The sequence below is a fragment of the Nothobranchius furzeri genome, chromosome 6, assembly GCF_043380555.1.
Source record: "Nothobranchius furzeri strain GRZ-AD chromosome 6, NfurGRZ-RIMD1, whole genome shotgun sequence".
In the NCBI taxonomy this organism is placed as follows: Eukaryota; Metazoa; Chordata; class Actinopteri; order Cyprinodontiformes; family Nothobranchiidae; genus Nothobranchius; species Nothobranchius furzeri.
The window spans coordinates 51,990,416-52,007,235 of record NC_091746.1 but is presented as its reverse complement, the minus strand read 5'-3'; the positions used below and the strand labels follow the sequence as shown (position 1 = coordinate 52,007,235).

General features: G+C 46.9%; 1 protein-coding gene across 3 annotated transcripts; it reads right to left on the bottom strand.

Moving 5' to 3' along the window:
• Positions 1-245: 245 nt before the first annotated feature.
• setd1ba (SET domain containing 1B, histone lysine methyltransferase a) lies at positions 246-15,905 on the bottom strand. Of its 3 annotated transcripts, XM_054744304.2 has the most exons (20): positions 15,768-15,905; positions 15,258-15,374; positions 13,217-15,121; positions 12,846-12,997; positions 12,487-12,585; positions 11,937-12,207; positions 11,003-11,124; positions 9,757-10,857; positions 7,423-8,154; positions 6,908-7,081; positions 6,726-6,819; positions 6,435-6,649; positions 6,276-6,357; positions 5,849-6,196; positions 4,526-5,772; positions 4,177-4,344; positions 3,962-4,087; positions 3,751-3,870; positions 2,272-2,409; positions 246-2,179 (listed from the first exon to the last, which is right to left on the bottom strand). In XM_054744304.2, exons 3-20 carry the CDS (start codon positions 13,275-13,277, stop codon positions 2,006-2,008), a joined length of 5,424 nt encoding a protein of 1,807 aa, XP_054600279.2. In that variant the 5' UTR covers positions 13,278-15,121; positions 15,258-15,374; positions 15,768-15,905; the 3' UTR covers positions 246-2,005. The 3 variants fall into 3 exon arrangements, with proteins under 3 accessions (XP_054600279.2, XP_054600280.2, XP_070408401.1); XM_054744305.2 differs by lacking the exon at positions 13,217-15,121; XM_070552300.1 differs by lacking the exon at positions 15,768-15,905 and having other exon boundaries at positions 4,526-5,202; positions 5,650-5,772; positions 13,217-15,612.
• Between the last annotated feature and the right edge of the window lie 915 nt (positions 15,906-16,820).

Below are 16,820 nucleotides of genomic sequence, written 5' to 3'. Positions count from 1 at the left end.
GATTTAAACTTATGAAGTGTTTTTTTGTAGTTGTGTCAATACATTTCCTGATTCCGCTTGTGTAAAAAAAATGATCAGGAGGATTTATGTTATGTGACGAGTGAGTGCTTATTTCAAATAAAAGCTTTTTAATAAAATATGTAATGACTGCCCTGCTGCTTTTTAAGAAAATGCAGCAAAAGTGTGACAGTTTGGGATCCGATCAGAACCTGTCCTGCTCTACAGCTAATAAACAAACAACCACCTTTTTAAGGATGTATGCAAAACTTCTTTATTTCAGTTCTTTTCCTCTGTCATACATTTGTCATATAATAAATAGACACAAGAAACCGGCTGAGGCTTCAGTCCTCTTTCCAGTGCCGATTCTGCACCTTCTTTTTTTATTTATTTGAATTCTCCACACCGCAAAAAACCTTTTCATAGAATTTACAACACAAAGTTTAAAAAACAAAGGAGCTTGACACAAGCTGATTTTTCTGCTACCAGCTCAGAGCTCTCCTCATTATGATACATAGACGTCTGAGCCGTGTTCAAGTAGCGCATCCCGAGAAACAAATATATATATATATATTTATATTTATATAATATTCACAGTTAGATACTTACACATTTTAGCATCTCAAAGTAAACAGACAGAAAAATGAAGACGTTTCTACAAGAAACAATCTTTCCAAAAGGGAAGTGGAGACTTTTTTCCTGTACACATGCTGGACCTTTTTCTCTTTAAATAAACAACCTCTAAACCAACCGATTCTGTTCACAGAACCCTGAAAATATTTTAAATATTCAGTCTTTGTGTTTTTTTTAAATAAAAAGAGAAAGAAAGACGCATCTTAAAAGTGTTTTGTTTGTGAAGATAAAAAATCTTCTGTACAAGTTTTCATTTACAATATGAACACCAGTGTTGGAAAACTCAACAAAAACCAGCTTTTTTAACCCAAACAAACGAAAGGGGGAAAAAAAAAGCAACAACTGACTTGGACTTGAGAAGCAGAAGTGCCAGACCTCCAGAACTTTTTAAAATCCTGATAAATAGTAAATAATGAGTGAGCGGGGAGGTGTAGGAGCCTCTGACGCCGCTGGGAACGTTAAACAGAGGAGGGAATATGAGTGAAGCCAAAACAGCAGCAACATCAGGTTTAACACATCTGTATGGCACGCAAAATGAAAAATAACTTTCGCTCAAAGCTGGGGGGCATAGTTGAGCTTGTTCAGTGATTTTGTATTTTTCTGCACTAGGTTAGTTCTGCTGGGTGGCCACCAGGGGGCAGTGCCCTCAAAACAGCGAAAGAGATACTCTGAATGAAGCACGCACCGCGCACCCACACCCACACACACACACACACACACACACACACACACACACACACACACACACACACACACACACACAGTGTCTTTACAGAAACAAACCAGCTAAACAATTACGATTAACGAAAATTTTGCAGGTCTTTTTCCAAACTTGTTGCATAAACAAACAGGAAGCAGCACGATCCGTTCTTGGCTGGTGGAAGAAGACATTATTGGACAGAAATGATTTGTTGCTTTCAATCATTTGAGTTTGATTCGACTTCAGGAAAAGCGGTGCAGCAGAGGGAGCAGCGAGCCATTCCGCTGTCCTCCAACCTGCAGAAGAAGAAATGTTGTGCATCTGAGCGGTGCTTTAGTTTTGTACCATGTGTGCTGTGGGTAAAGCATATGAGGCATATGAGGGAACTGTAAAGAACGTGTGGAGAATGACTTAAGGAGATGTGCTGAAATACTGTCCGACACCAAGGGAGGGGAAAACACTCCACCGACAAGTCGAGGGTTTAAACAAAGAGAAAAAAAAAGTCTGTTTTAAGAGCACCATGAATTGTAAACAATCAGAGTTTTAGTGAAAGAAGAGCGTCGTTCAGGCAGCTTAGCTCGATGGGGGTGACTTGCTGGGTTGTCCTCCTCCTAGTCCGAGTCTACGACCAGCCTTCTCACAGCCCATTAGAGGTCTTTGACCTGAAGATGGATGCTAGTTGAGCGTCCCTCTGCAGTTCTCTGCTCCACACAAACATGGGATCTTCTCGTCCTCGATGGGGAACTTGTAGTCATACGTGATCTCCTCGTTCACATTGATCGGCTGCCTGGAGTAGATCACGATCTTCTTCTGGGACTCCACTGTGATGACTTTAGCATAACAGTTGGGCTGTGAGGAAAGAGGGGTGATTGTTTATGGATTCCAGTTATGAAAGCAAAAATTCTCTCAGCTGCATTAATGCAGGTGGGGATCAGCCTTACGTTGCAGCTGTGGTTGATGAAACGGGCAAAGTTGCCGCATTTTGTGGCGTCGATTATGGTGTCGTGGTCCACCCGGAACATGTAGCTGCTACCGATGCCCTCCTCTTCGTAGCGCTTCTCCCGCATGTCAGCGATCACCTGCAGAGAGCAAAGTGTGGCACGTCAAGTCGTGGATGGCTTTGGATTAGACATGCATAAAAAATCTGAATCAGCCTAAATTAGAAGTTCTAGAAAGGTTAGGGGTGTGGATGTGTTCATGTCAACAAAGTTTTTTCAACAGATTCTGTAAATTGTTCTCTGAGATAAGTCAGCATCAGCAGGTCGGAGCTGCACAATGATATAAAACCTGTATCAGGCCTGAAAACCAAATCTCAATAACAGGGCTCCCTCACTAGCACCGGCTCCACTCCGCCTACGGACTTCTACGCACATCTTTTGGCCCGTCCACGTGCTCAGAGATGCGCTCATGACATCACTGATGTTTTGCGCCACTTTTGGAGACCGGCCATCTGCTTGGTCACGTCTGCGTTCCTAAGGACGTATGGAAGGATGTGTGTAATCAGCCCAGTCAGGCTGGAGCTGACTGCACGGAGTGGAGCCGACCCTAGTGTGGAAGGGGCTTTAGTCACCTGCACCCAAATATTAAAGTTCTTCTCCTTAAAGGCACATTTGGCAGTTTTACTTGCTTTTAGCACCCCCTAGTGTCCGTTATTCTCTGTGGTGGAAACTCATCTCCCCGCTATACGTTTGTCTTTTTAACACCTTAATCTAACAGCTGAAATGTCTCCTCGGCCTTCATTAGTGTCTACAGGAAGGATTCATCACTAAAGGAAACAAATCGGCTGTGTTCACGATCTAAAACATGCAGGAAACGTGGTGGAAGCAGACTGCAGTGCCTGGCATGTCAGCCCACTTTTTTTCGCCACACTGAAGTTGCAAGTGCCATATTCTGGCCACAGGGGGTCTGAGTGACATTTCATTAACCCTTTATGGTTATTTAAGCACAGTCTGGTTAGGGGTTAGGGTTGCATAGTATCCCTTTAAATCAGACATTTTTGTTAAATGTATAATTTTTTTAAAGTCTTGCATGTGTGAAACTCAGTCTCAGGTATCAAATATTTTAAACACAAAGATTTTTTAAATAGATTTAATCTCTTCACTGGTAACTTCTGCATTTGGGTGCATTTTGGTTCGTAACCAGAACTGAAGTAAACGCATCATCAATCAGGCTGAAGCTAACTGGACTTTAAGTTTACTTGTGAAGACTTTTTCTGTCCATGACTGACTGGCTGCAACCTTACTAAATAGCAATCAGCTGAAGGGGGCGTGGCAAGCTTGTGGGAACAGAAACTAGAGAACCAAATCATCCTAAACACCTCCAGTCTTCCAGTGCAGGAGTTTCAGGACAAATCTCAAATATTATCCAAAATAAATACGAAGATGTTTGTAAGGGTAAGCATCCTGGAAGCCGTGTCCCACCTGTCTGATGTTCTGTCCCACATACTCAATCACCATCTCATCAGCAGCGATGGGCTCCATAGCAAACAGACCCCAGTCGTGGATGTGCGACTTGCAGAATCGGATCTTTTTCTTACGGAACTGCAGAAGAAAAGAGCCGTTAATCCAGATCGGTGCTTTTAAATGAACTCTCTCTTGAGTTCATAACAAAAAGGAACTCTGTCTGGGTTACCTTCAGCTGGTTGAACTTGAGCAGGTCGCTGTCACAGGCGAACGATGACAGCAGGCGTCGCTGCTCTGAGCGCCGCTCCGATCCGGCTCTGCTGGAGGCGTGGACCTGCGCAGGAATGCTCATTCCCTGGATGGGAACACAACAGAACAGGTGAAGACCCACTAACGCTTGTGATGCTTTCAAAGATAACGCTGACGTTTTTGATCTCTGCACACCTGGGTATCGACTGGCGGCTCCTCCGATTGCAGCCGAGAGCTCTCCAGGTACTTGATCTTGTCCTGCTTGTCTATCTTGTAGTATCCCTCGCTTCGCGCGCAGCCCGTCGTGTGATCCCTGATGCCATCGTCTTGTCGCTTTTTCTTCACACCGGGGATGTTGGTGGGTGCAGGGAAGTCAGGGAAAAATACTGTAAAACTTCAAGCAGTTCCTCCTTTTAACCAGCAGAGGGAGCAGGTTAAAACAACCGGGAACAATTTATGATGTTATACCTAGCTTTGCTTTGAAAAGGCAGATTTAAACGAGCGTTTTGAGTAAACGAGAACATTTTAGCCAGTAAAGGATATGAGGATGGTTGACCCAGAGCGTGTCGTTGAGCCAGTCGTTGACGTTATCCTGCTGGAGCATCTTGTCATACGTGACCTGCAGAAGCCGTATGTCCTCCTCATCTATGCCTTCGTTCCAGATGTCATACAGGATGGTCACCTCCTCGAAATCAGAGCGCGGGCTGAAATACGACCGTGGCGGAGTGGTGACTGGAGACAGGGTGCCCAGGAGCAGCTCCTCCCAGCCTCGCCTCGATCTCCGAACTGGCTTTGAAACCACAGATGCCTCCTTCTTGTAGGGGAGGAAGTCATCGTCGAGAGGTAACCGGGTCTGAGAATCATCCTCTCCTTCCCGGAAGTCCAGGCTGGCATGTTTGGGAGGTTTGACAGATGTCATTTGGAGGGACAGGTCCCTCAGAGAGGATTCCTGAGGCCGATCTGTGGACTCGGACGAGAACTCTAAAGACTCAGACGCAGAAACAGCTGGAGTCTTTTTTAGTTTTGACCGTCCGGCCTTCTTCTTTGACGAGGTGGCCTCTGAAAGCGCAGGGACGTCTGCAGAGAGATCGGAGGGTAGATCTTCTGGCACGGTGGCCGTATGTTCTGTGGAGGCGGGCAGGACTTGATTAGGCAGAGCGCTGACCGGTGGCTCCTTAAACACCTGTCCCTCATCCAGGCTCTTCCTGTTTAGTGCGAGTGCTGCAGGGTCGGGGAAGACAGGGGTGAAAGTTAAATCTCTCCCTGGCGTACGAGGCACTCCGGCACTGAGGACAGGGGACTGTGAGGGGTAAGAAAAGGGACTACCGGGGATGTGGGGGGAGCTGAGCAGCAGGCTGCTACCAGTCAGAGGGGCGTCGCTGCCGGGCGTGTTGGGAATGGTGTCGGTACTCTGGGATTTACCCAGACTACGAGCGCGCTCCATCAGGTCACGCCCCGGCGTTCGGGGGATGTCCTCGTCTGTGGGAAGCCTGGGCCGCTGAGGGAAGTCAGGCAAGGGGCCGGGAGGAGGATGGAGTAGGGAGCGGCTTTCTACCGTCGGGTGTGGAGGTAGAGGGAGATGCTTTAGTGACGTGGAGGCAGGTGCATTTGGATGGGATGGAACTAGTAGAGCGGGGGTGCAGGGAATGTCTTCAGGCTCGGCTTTACCTTTGGTTTTAGCTTCCTGGTCGCTGTCGGGCAGCGCACCCGTAGGGGTGGGCGGGCGGAGGTTTGTCACGTGTTCTGGAGGCTCTAGCTTCACTGCGGTGATGACTCCATCCCACCGCTCCTCTGAAAGACAACATACACATCGTTAGATCTGTGGCTGTTACAGGAAGTCTCCTGAGGGGACAGCGTGGACGCTCACCTCGGATACCTCTGGGTGAAGGTGGCTTCACGTCCTCTAGAGGAGGACTGGGAGGTCTGCGTTTGGTCTTTGGGCTCAATTCCTCCTTCACGTGCTCCCTGCCTGCTACCGTAGGACTCGGTGGCTTGCTGTCCCTGTCGTCCTCATCAGAAGAAGACGACGAGGACGAGGAAGAAGACGATGAGGTGTCAGCCACTTGGGCGTGCTTGTCCTCTGGCTCTCTCTCTTCGTCTTCTTCCTCCTCTGAGCTTAATTCGTACTCAGAAAACTCTGAGGTTTCCGCCGAGGAGTCGGAGCTCTCCACCGACGACTCGGAGCTGGCCTTGAAGGAGGCGGAGGTTTCGGCTTCTGCAGGAGATCAGGTGAGGGAGTGAAAAACAAACACAAGAGGAACCGACAAGCTGCTTCTGTCAGGAGTTTAAAATACCGTCATCAGATGAGTCTGAAGATGTGCTGTCGCTGGACGAGCCTCCTGCTTCTTCCTCCTTGTCCTCCTCGGCATCACTCTCCTGTGAGATGATCCATGGCTCATTAATCAGAAATAATCCTTCCAATAACCGGACGTGGGGTTTCCGTCAGGGCTTACCTTGCCCGACGACAGCCCGTCTACAACCGTCGTTTCATCAGCCTCCTCTTCCTCCAATTCGGACAGCGACTCCTCTTCCTTCCCTGACGTGTCCATCTCCTCTTCCCCCTCGCTGTCCAGCTCGAGCGGTCGTGAGTGCCGTCGCTTTGCCGCCGTACCGTCGCTGTCCACTTTAGAATCTCCAGAGGGGAGCTCTGCTGGGTCTCGATCCCGGTCTGATGACAATTCATAATTAAAAACAGAAACGATCTCCAACAACAAATCACGTTTGTGTTTCCAGAAGAGACTCACCTTCATCCTCCAGCTCGTCGTCCACCGGCGTGGAAGGTCGCGCCCTCTTGTTGTCGCCTGCTGGCGCCGTCTCAGGTGGGTCTTTCCTTTTAACCTGAGGAAGGCACACGGTTCTTTAACACCTGCAAACATCTGCACCAACCCCAGACACGCCCTTTTTAAGGTTTAGTGAACTTTCTCACCTTGAAGGAGGGCAGTCGGATGGCTCCTCTTAAGCCCATTCCCAGACCCATCCCTTCAAAGCCGAGCCCTTCGGCCTTGTTCCAGTTCTCAAGCAGACTAGAACCCAGCGTCTCCTTGGGTTTGGGTTTTTCTTCTTCCTTTCCCTCTGCACCTTTGACTGGAGTCAAAGATGTCTAAAAAAAAACATTTTAGTTTAAAAAAAAAATCTGACAGTTTAAAGCCTCAATTTGCCTTTTTGCTCCACAGATCACCTACACGTTTAGTTAATAAGAATAAATAAGCACTTATTTCAGCAATATTTGCATTTGTATGGACAGTGGGACGAGAGTGAGAGCACGTTCCTCTTTTACAGCGCCCGTCAAAGTGACAGGTACCAGGATGTTGGTCCAAACCGAACCACAAAGAGGCAAATCAGCCACACAGAGAATGTCCTCACCTGTGCAGAGGTCTAATTAGGTCCAGCGTTTGTGCTGAAGGATCACATCTATTCAAATCGTAGCGATGATGGACTCACCTTTGCTGAATGTTCCTTCTTCTCCCACCACTCATCGAAGGCCCTGAAAGCCACCACCTCCACCATTTTGCGGTTCAGGTCCCTCTTCATGATGGCCTTCAGCTCTTTGACGATGACCAGCAGCACCCCGTCCACGGTGGCCTTGTGGGGATCCTCCTTCTTCCCCTCGTAGCCCGGCGGGGGAACGGTGGGGTTGAACTTGGGTAAGCTGGGATGGTGCCACTCATGTCCAGGGGCTCCTGTGCTGCAGGCAGGCGTGGCGTCCATAGAAACAGGCGTGTAGTGTCCTCCGAAGGGCCCGGCAGTGCCTCCGTCCATGAAGTGCGGATACTGATAGGGCCCTCTGGTCTGAGCCATGCGACTCAACATCTGCTGCTGCATCTGGAAGGACATGGGGACCGTGCTCCAGCGTTCCCACGGCACGCAGTTCATCAGCCCCATCAGCTGAATCATGCTCGGGGTGTAAGGACTCATGGGATGGATCATGTGGGGGTGAACTCCTGGGTGAGCGGCCAGGTGAGCCGGATGCCCTGCGATGGTAGAGTGATGGGACAGCAGGTGGGGAGGGATGGCGAAGCCGGCTTGCATGTGGTGGTAGCTGGCAGGGTGCATGGACATGGGTTGCATTGAAGACAGGTCGTCGTTGATGACGTCACAGTCTCCGCTGGTGATCGGAGCTCCTGGCAACTCCTCATCGGAGATCTCCATGTCTTCCCCTGATGACTGCTGACCCTGGGAGGGAAAGAACAAGATGTCACAACTCCAATTCATTGGCCTTTTCACATCCAGACCCTCCGTCCCATAAGAAAAATGCCTCTGAGATCAGGTCAGTTGCAAAAAAAGGTTCCTAAAATGCCAAGTGTTGTTAATAAAGCTCCTATAAACACAAAACATTGAATTGTAGCCATTTTGAACTGATTTTTTTTAAATAATGAATAACAAGTTCCAGGTAGTGTCAGTGTTAAAGGAAAACTCACCTTTTATATCATGTGAGAGTCTACAAACACTCAGAACGTAAAAATAATCTGTCCATCTGTTTTCTGTCAGTGTTTGGTTTTAGGAATTGTGTGTCTTAAACAAGCCATTTCAAACAGTTACTGTTAGTGATGTCACAATCGGGGAAATTGGAAAAGAACCACCTCTCACGTAGAAGAGAGAGTGGCTGCTGGAATGAGCAGCGGCTCTACTCTGAGCCCCTTCTGGAAATGGGAGCTTCTCAGCTAATAGCAGCCAGAGTGGGGATGGGTGGGCGTGGCCAATTCCTGCTTGTTTCCTTAAAATGACAGAGCCCTGAAATGGCTTATTCTAGAAGGTACTGAAAAAAGTCAAGAATAAAACTGCTGAAATGGCTTCATGTGAGAAGGATTTATGGCGAAGTACTTAAATGTGTTTTGCATCGACCATAAAACTAGTACTTAAAAATCATAAATTGTCCCCTTTTTAAAAAAAGGACATTCAAAATAAAAGCCTTCATAACTGACCTGAGGTCAAAGTTTTGTGTGCCCATCAGAGCAGTCAAACACGATTGACCTGTGGCTTTGGTCAGCACGTTTGCAAACAGAACAATGTGTTCAGATCACTAAAAACACACGGCAGAAGCTTTAGATGCAAGATTTTAAACGTCGTCTCTCATCAGCTCGACTTCAACATCAACATACTTCGTCCAAACTGCTGCAAAAAAGAAACTAAAGTGACAAAACTTTTTAGGGGAGTGGCATCATTACCCAAATGACCAGTTTGCTCTGTTTGCTTTGTGATAACTTGAAATATGAGCCTGGGAGGCGATCCTGACTGTCAGTCAGCTAAAACCAGGAAGTGTGGTGGTGAATGGGGCTAACAGCCAAACTGTATTTTCCTGTGTGTGTGTGTGTGTGTGTGTGTGTGTACGAGTGCAATGAGAGTTAGAAAGAGGAAACAAGGCACTTTGTTCCCTTAACACCAGAAAGGCTCGTGTTTCTCCCAGCCGAATGTGGAGTAAAACCATAGAAAAGCTACCTGAGCGTGCTTCTGTAACTTCTGAGGCAGCTAATAACTCACCAACACCTGCTACCAGCACTCAGGAGGAGCTTAGAAAGTGTGCTAGTGCTGATTTGAAGATACCAAACTTAAAAAAAAACTACTTTCACTTTACCCATGAGACTACGCAGCTGAGAAACCAGAATTTCCTTTATAAGGCAGAACAAAACCAATGACACAAAAGGCTTTACTACTACCGCCTCACGCTTAAGCTAAACCTGACTTCCTGTGTCCCTGTGTAACTGTCATTCACACCTGCACACACCAGCAACAGCCTCTCGTGCCAACTGGGTATGGAGACATGTGTCTCCGTCTTACCGTGTCTGTTTTATCAGCGGGACTGTGGCATCCAAAGGGCCCGTCCTTGAGGTCAGTTTTGCTCTTCTCGTGGACAGGAGAGCCAACTCTTCCAACCAATGAGGACATCCCGGGAACAGGCTCGTCATCATCCGAGTCTGGCAGTGGGGTTGGACTGATGTCCTCCAAGCCCATACTTGGGGGACGGGAATTCTGCTGGCCACCCTGAGAGCTACCAGTGTAAGGTGGGATCGGGGACAGCTGGGAGGACGAGGAGGAAATAGGACTTCCCTCCATGCGCACCTCGTTGTCCGAGTCCCGCTCCTCCAGGAACGGCAGCAGTTTTGTCCTTTTTTCTTTCAGGAGCATCTCGATGCGAGAATCCAGGCTGTTACGCTCCGAGTCCAGCACCGGAGAGCCGGGCGAGGGGCAGTCCTCCGGGGTCTGGGGGGGAGGGGTAGTCGGATGGGGACTAGGTTCAGGTGGCGGCTCTGGGATGGGAGGAGTTTCTGGTCTCTCCTTGACGGGTAAAAAGTCAGTTGGAGCTGCCAGTGGAGGCTGCGGAGGTAGGAGGTACTCACCCTCCCTTTGGGATGGGTGATGAAAAGGTGGCTCAGATGGGGGGAAGGCGGGAGGCAAAGGTGCCTGGTAGGGTGAGAAGGCAGACTTGAAGTTAGGCGTAGTGGGGGGAGGCGCGGAGTAGTTGAAGGAGGTGGTGGAAGGTGGAGGTTCAGGCGGGGTGAGCTGGTGCTGTTTTGAAGGAGCCTGCTCAGACGACGTACTGCGATACATGTTGCTGCGATACTGCGGCCTCTCTGGTCTGCGATTGTACGCATCTTGGAACTTGCTCTCGTGCCTCCGAGACTTGTAGCCTCCGGAGCTCTCGGGACGGCTGGACTGGTATGCAGGCGTGGACTGCCGACTGGAGAAACTAGAGTCCTGAGAGAAGGGTGTGCCTGGCTGGCGTGGGGTGTGAGGGGTTCCCTGGGACTGGGGGGTGTCCTGCCTTAAGCTGGAGTAGCCGGTCTCCAAGCTCAGGGGAGTGGTAGAGCTGCTGGGCGGCAGCGCTCCTCCCACAGAGGAGATGCTGCTCTCAGACAACCTGCGGATGGGCTCGCAGGCCTGGAACAAAACGAAATGAGGATACCAGTCAACAACGGATGTCCCAAAAAGGCACAAAGCATAAAACAGGCTGTAAACAATGAATGTTGACACTACTTAAGAAGTTATTTCAAACTAAAACAACAGCAATAAAGTTTTAATTGACCAGTAACGCTTCAGCCAGGCTCCGCGGGGAAACCTCCCGGGTCTCCTCTACACCAACAGGCAGCGTCCTTGGAGTGTAGCTGCCATTCATCAGGAGCTGGAAGTACCTCAGGCGATTCTCACCTGCAGTACAGTAAACAAGACATGCTTAGTACTGGAAGACTAATAATGGGGTTAATTGTTCAACAAATGGCACTAATTCACAGTGGCTGAAAATGATGCTGAACAGCTGATCATTTCTAATGTAGGAGCCTTACAAAATGCCACGATCGATTATCAATCCCTCATCACGCCATGCATTCGTTTTCTCAATCAATGAAGCAACCTAACATGTGACTGAGCGTGGACCAAAGCATGTCTGCATATCTAACAAAAATACATGCAAATTACGAGTTTATGTGTAATCAATGGAAACATGCATAGTGACGCTTAAAACATGAAATCTTTGAATCAGCACAGATGCTATACATACATACATACATACATACATACATACATACATACATACATACATATATAGCAATTGAGGAATAATCTTTACATTTGGAGGTTTGCATCAACAAAGATCAATCAGGCATTTTGCTATAAAAAAGGTCAAATAAAGCACTTTGGTGTGAACTGAGGTGAGGAGGACTGTGACAGATTGGTTTGTGTTTGTTTGCAGATCTGAAATTATGCACAGAGGGAGTACACAGCACCCTCAGCTCTGAGCTTGTGGGAACAGGCTCATTTTCAATGAAATTCAATTATCCCACGTTACCAAGCAACGCACGTAAATTTCAGCACGTGACTGCTGTCATCCAGACAACCCAAAACAAACCAATAAAGCACACGTATGTGATTTTTTTTAGATCTGCGTTTCTGATAAACTATCTGAGAGAATAAAACAGTGCCTGAGCATATTCGATGTGAATGAATGGAGCTCTGTTGTTTACCTTTTGGGTCCAGCTCCACGTGGATGATGGTTCCCATCACAGACGTGTTGTGCAGCGACTGAACAGCCACCTTGGCGGATTTGACATTCTCAAAAACCACTTTAGCTATTCCCAGGTGCTTTTTGTTCTTCGGATTGTACAGGATCTCGACCTCCTCGATGTCTCCGAATTTTTTGCACATGTCCGTGAGAAATCCCTCCCTGATGTTGTCGTTCAGCCGGGCGAACGTCACCTCTTTCGGAGGCACGGGGCCGACGTAGCACTCATCGATCTGGGAGGAGGAGGACAGGAGTTAATAAGTGCCGTTGGGTTAATGATGCACCGTGCTGGAGGCGAGCTGAAGCAGCTACGATAAGAAAAGAAATACGAGGTTGCAGTAAATGTGTGGGTGAACTCTGTCCTGGAATATGTGAATGGAGATTTTAAAATCCTCCCGACGGGTTTAGCTCAGGTCCCAGAGATGACAGAGAGGGGGTGTGTCTGCAACTTCTGACAGCACCTCTTTTCCACAGGGAGAAACGCAGCGTGGGACTCCAGCCACAGTAGATACCTTAAACTTAGGCACCGGTAGGTCCGTTTCTTTGTACTTGGTCCAGAGACGACCGATCCTCGGGTCTCGGACGATCTCCACCGGTGGTATCCCAGGGTTCTGCAGGAGAGAAAGAGAGAGAGGCAGTCCTATTAACCATCCCGTAAACAAGTTCACACACGAACTTGTTGCAAAGTAGTCCTGGTGAAAGCAGGGGTGTTCAGCCCAGCCATCACACCCCCTCCGGAAACACCGTGTTAAAGATGCCGAACAATCCCCCTGGACATTCGGGGCAACGCGGCCGCTGTAGTAACGCATCATGGAGGTCGGCTACTCGGTTACTATTGTAGCCGTTACGCCGCGTCAAAGGCGGCACTTACTGGCATGCTGAAAGTCTGTCCATCGTAGCGATACAGTTTGTGTGATCCCTTCTTCAGCGCCGGGTCGATGATCAACTTGTAACTTCTCCAGTGGTGACTCCGCTTCTCCGCCGAGCCGCAGACGGGATGAGTGTCCATGCCGTTCGCCAAACCTGAAACGACAAGCCAGCGACAGCAGGGCTAACGTTAAACACGGTGTCCCTAGCAGCCGCGACACTTCCAAACAGCCAAAACACTGGAAATGCACGACTTCTGTGGAGAAAGGGGGAACCCTCGGGGAGCGAAAACTGGGAGCTAACGTATATTCCCACTTACGGAAAACAGGCATTAGGAGAGCAGGAGAAAAGAGAAGAAAAAAAGAACAAGCTTACTTGAACTCTGCTTTCTGCCATGGTCCTCGTTCAATCTATTCCTCTCGCCTGGCTTGGACATGGCTCGTCCGATCGAGTGATTTTTTAATTGATGAAAAGATGAAATCGCCTTTCCTTTCGCCGCTTACATTACATGATTTAGCTTGAAGAATACTGCCTCCTTTTCGGCGAGAGCCAGCACATATTGTGTGCCTCTGGTCTCTAGCTGCTGTCTCTCCCACAATACACCGCTAGGCTTGCCCACCCCCGTGCTCGCTTCACTTTCGCTACAAACTTGCGCCGATAGAGCCAACGAAAAGCTCACCTATTAAAATTCTACGCACTTAAAACATTTTTAAATAAAATAGAGTTTACATGAACGAACGTTTGTTCAAGATTCGGTGACACGCGGGCATTTGTAAAGACCCGAATATTTTTTGTGTCGAATCTGCCGACTGCATTTACCTAAAACGGCAAACACAAGATAGACACAGGGAACAATATCTTCTTAACCACCTCCAAAGGTTAATAAAGGCTTTGGATATTTATGTATTGGCAGATGTTTTTTTTTTTCAAAAGCACTTACAAAACGAAAGCGAGAGAGGTGAGTTTGTAGTATAAAGACGTTTTGAAATTAATTTTAAAATAAACAAAACATTTAGATACAACAAATTTAATTCTAGTTGATTTAATAACAAAATACATGGATTAAAGAAGAAATTAGATTTGTTCGCTGACGAAATTCACTGCACATCTAAATGTTTGTAACTGTTGGAATGCGGCGGCGTGTTTTTTTTTTCTTCCTTTCTTTTAGTTTGAGCAGCTCGGATCAACAAAACCAGCGTGTCCGTCTTTTAAGTGAAACAAAAAGCAGTAATGGTTTTAATTTTAAATTGGAAATGTTTAATTGATTTAAATGAAGTGCTTGTTGTCGAGCAAACTGGGGGGTTTGTTTGACATTGCCTGTTGTTTTGCAGTGCTCGGGCAATTGGCTAGTTAACAGCGGCAGCTCGGCGGGCCAATCAGAGCGCGGCAGCCGCCGGAGCTGTCTGCTATTAGAGGCACGGCTCAGGAGTCCTTCAACAGAGAGCTGGGAGAGAGAGGGGGCTGAGTGCTCTCAGCAGCCATTTTCCTTAAAACAGGACTCAATGGCCTATATGGGGTTTCCTTTGTTCCAAAAAGGGATCTTTACACTTGATTTCATCATCTCTTACGGACTATGATAAATCTATGATTGCTCCTTTTAAAGGATTGAGAAGATGGAAGAGAGAATGTACTGGATGTGACATTTTGAGCCTTTTTCTTCCTCTTGCCTGGAGTCCATCTTTGTCTTAACTAGGTCATGGCACACCCATATAATAGTATTTTAGTTTTCGTAAATGAAAAGAGAAAAAAAGAACCAAATGTTGTGAATAAACCAGTGTTGTGACTTTTTTTGGAGAATGATGGGAGAAAACAGTGAAAGTGACAAATGCTGGCATTGCACTTTATGGCCTTGTAGTGAATGAGTTGCAATCAGTAAGTTTGATTCTTTTATAACAATTTTATATTTGACAGTTGATTTGTGTAATTTTTGAGGCATGCAGTAAGTTATTAAAAGTGATTTCTGTCGTTTTTATCATAATTTCTGTAACTAATCTTCACTGCATGTTGACACAATATACAGCTTAAAATAGGCCACGAATAACTTAATGGCGTTGCTACAAATGTATATAGTGCATTATGTTTTTTTTGACACTTGCTTTGATTAATGACTTTTAAACACTTTCCTTCCACAACAGCAAGATGGCTTGTTTTGTATCCTGTCCTGCAACCGTGGAGACAACGTCAAGCTCGATTAGTCCTGCCATTAATCCGTCCAGCGTGTAAACGGCGGCTTGACCTTGCCTCAAGGGTGTATTTGACTAAAGAAGCCAATCCAGGTAGCTTAAAAAAAAATATATATATATATATATAAATAAAAAAAGGAAAAACAATTTCTCAAACTATCTAAAACACAAAGAAATCAAAAAAAAAAAAAAGAAACAGATGAAGGGAGAACTTTCACGGTGCAAATATTTACCTCAGCAGCACTTTGTTGAAATGCAGTGAGCAGGCCTAAACGCAGGAACAGGACTGTTTTCTGCTCCATCTTCGGATCCTCTAATAATGGCATTAATAAGGGGCAAAAAAGCGTCTCCTGTGAAGGAAGGAACCCATTAAGTACGACATGAACTCTTTTGAAAAGTTTTTTTTTGATCAGTGATAGCATTCCCCCCTCTGAGGCAGCGAATATGCATCTCCAAGCATCATCTGTGTGGGCAAATATGCAAAACCATCTCTTCTCCTCTTGAGGACAGGATAGCAGTCGAGTGTGACCTCGTCCATTTCTGTCTCATCTACCATCATGCACATGGAAATGTTTTAAAAGGTAACGAATTTTGAGCTATTTCACTTAATCTGCCTACTTATCTATATTCTCTGAGGACATTGAGTAATTGTGAAAAATACATTTTTTTAGCAAAACTGATGACTTTTTGATTTAAAAAAAACATCTACAACCCATAGTTTTAATGGATATAGCAAAACTTACAGTTAGAATTGGAAAACATGTAATCCACGTTTTTAAACGACCAAAGGGGAATCTTAATGGGAGAAAATGTCGTTATTTTCACTGCCTCCATTTATCCAAAGACACCTTTAGGTGATCAGCAGATTTGTACTTGCTCAATGGTTTCTCAGCAGTCTCAAAATGGCTTCTTTACAGACAAAGGGAGCGCTGTGCTGTAAAATGTAGCTGCGCCACAACTGGGAGAGGCTCGGCGACAGCGCCGTGTAGTGTTACCCAGGACAGAATTCGACGTTTCGGCAACTTGGAAGTGAATCCAACGACCGTCACAGGCAGAATGTGTCGATTATCTCACAAACAAACGAGGAAATACAGTAGAGAAGAGTGTGTGTGTGTGCGCGCGCGCGCTAAACGCTGTTCAACCTCGCCCTGGCAACAACAGTAATCCGCGAGCTGTGGACCGTTGCCAAAAGAGCTCGCGCTTCATGCTGCAACCCCCCACATTACCATATAAGGCCGACAGGAATCCGCTGCGGCAGCCCCGCTTGTGTTGTATCTGGGTGAAGGGTAAAATATGCTGCTTTGCGCATGCGCTTTCTCGCGCTAGAAGAGATTAGAGAAACTGGAATGATCGCGCATTTAAGGAGCTGCAGAGTAGATAGTGCACTCTAAAAGACCATCCTTACTTATTTTTTGGGAGAGATATGGTTAAATGTAAGTGGGAGTGTTTTTATTCGTGTAAAAGAGGAAGGGGGTTTAGTATCTAGCAGTAGTACTCTTTCAGATAAATAGCAAGGCAACCAAAATTGTAGAGTAGACCCAAAAGGCCCGTTTTGTTTGTTCGTCACTTGCAACACCTCGAGATACCAAGACGCTGTACAGCCTCATTTGTTGAATTTTCTTAGCTTTTGTGTAATGATAGTGTTTTGTGTGTGGAGCAAAGGAAGTGCCACTTTAGTGGACGGGTTTGGGTGTAAATCCACCAATCAGGGCGTTTATAGACTTTATTTTAGAGAATAGAAAAAAAAAGGAGAGAGAAACCAGTTTCCCCGGCGGGCTGCGCCGCGGACAGACTGG

What these genes read in the sequence shown, in the direction of transcription:
- setd1ba (XM_054744304.2), bottom strand. Translation starts at nt 13,277, where the DNA reads ATGTCCAAGCCAGGCGAGAGGAATAGATTGAACGAGGACCATGGCAGA. An exon ending in TTCAGACTCATCTGATGACG is followed by an intron (nt 6,197 to 6,275) that starts GTATTTTAAACT and finishes GATCTCCTGCAG; the next exon opens with AAGCCGAAACCTCCGCCTCC. An exon ending in AGCCGCCAGTCGATACCCAG is followed by an intron (nt 4,088 to 4,176) that starts GTGTGCAGAGAT and finishes GTTCCCATCCAG; the next exon opens with GGAATGAGCATTCCTGCGCA.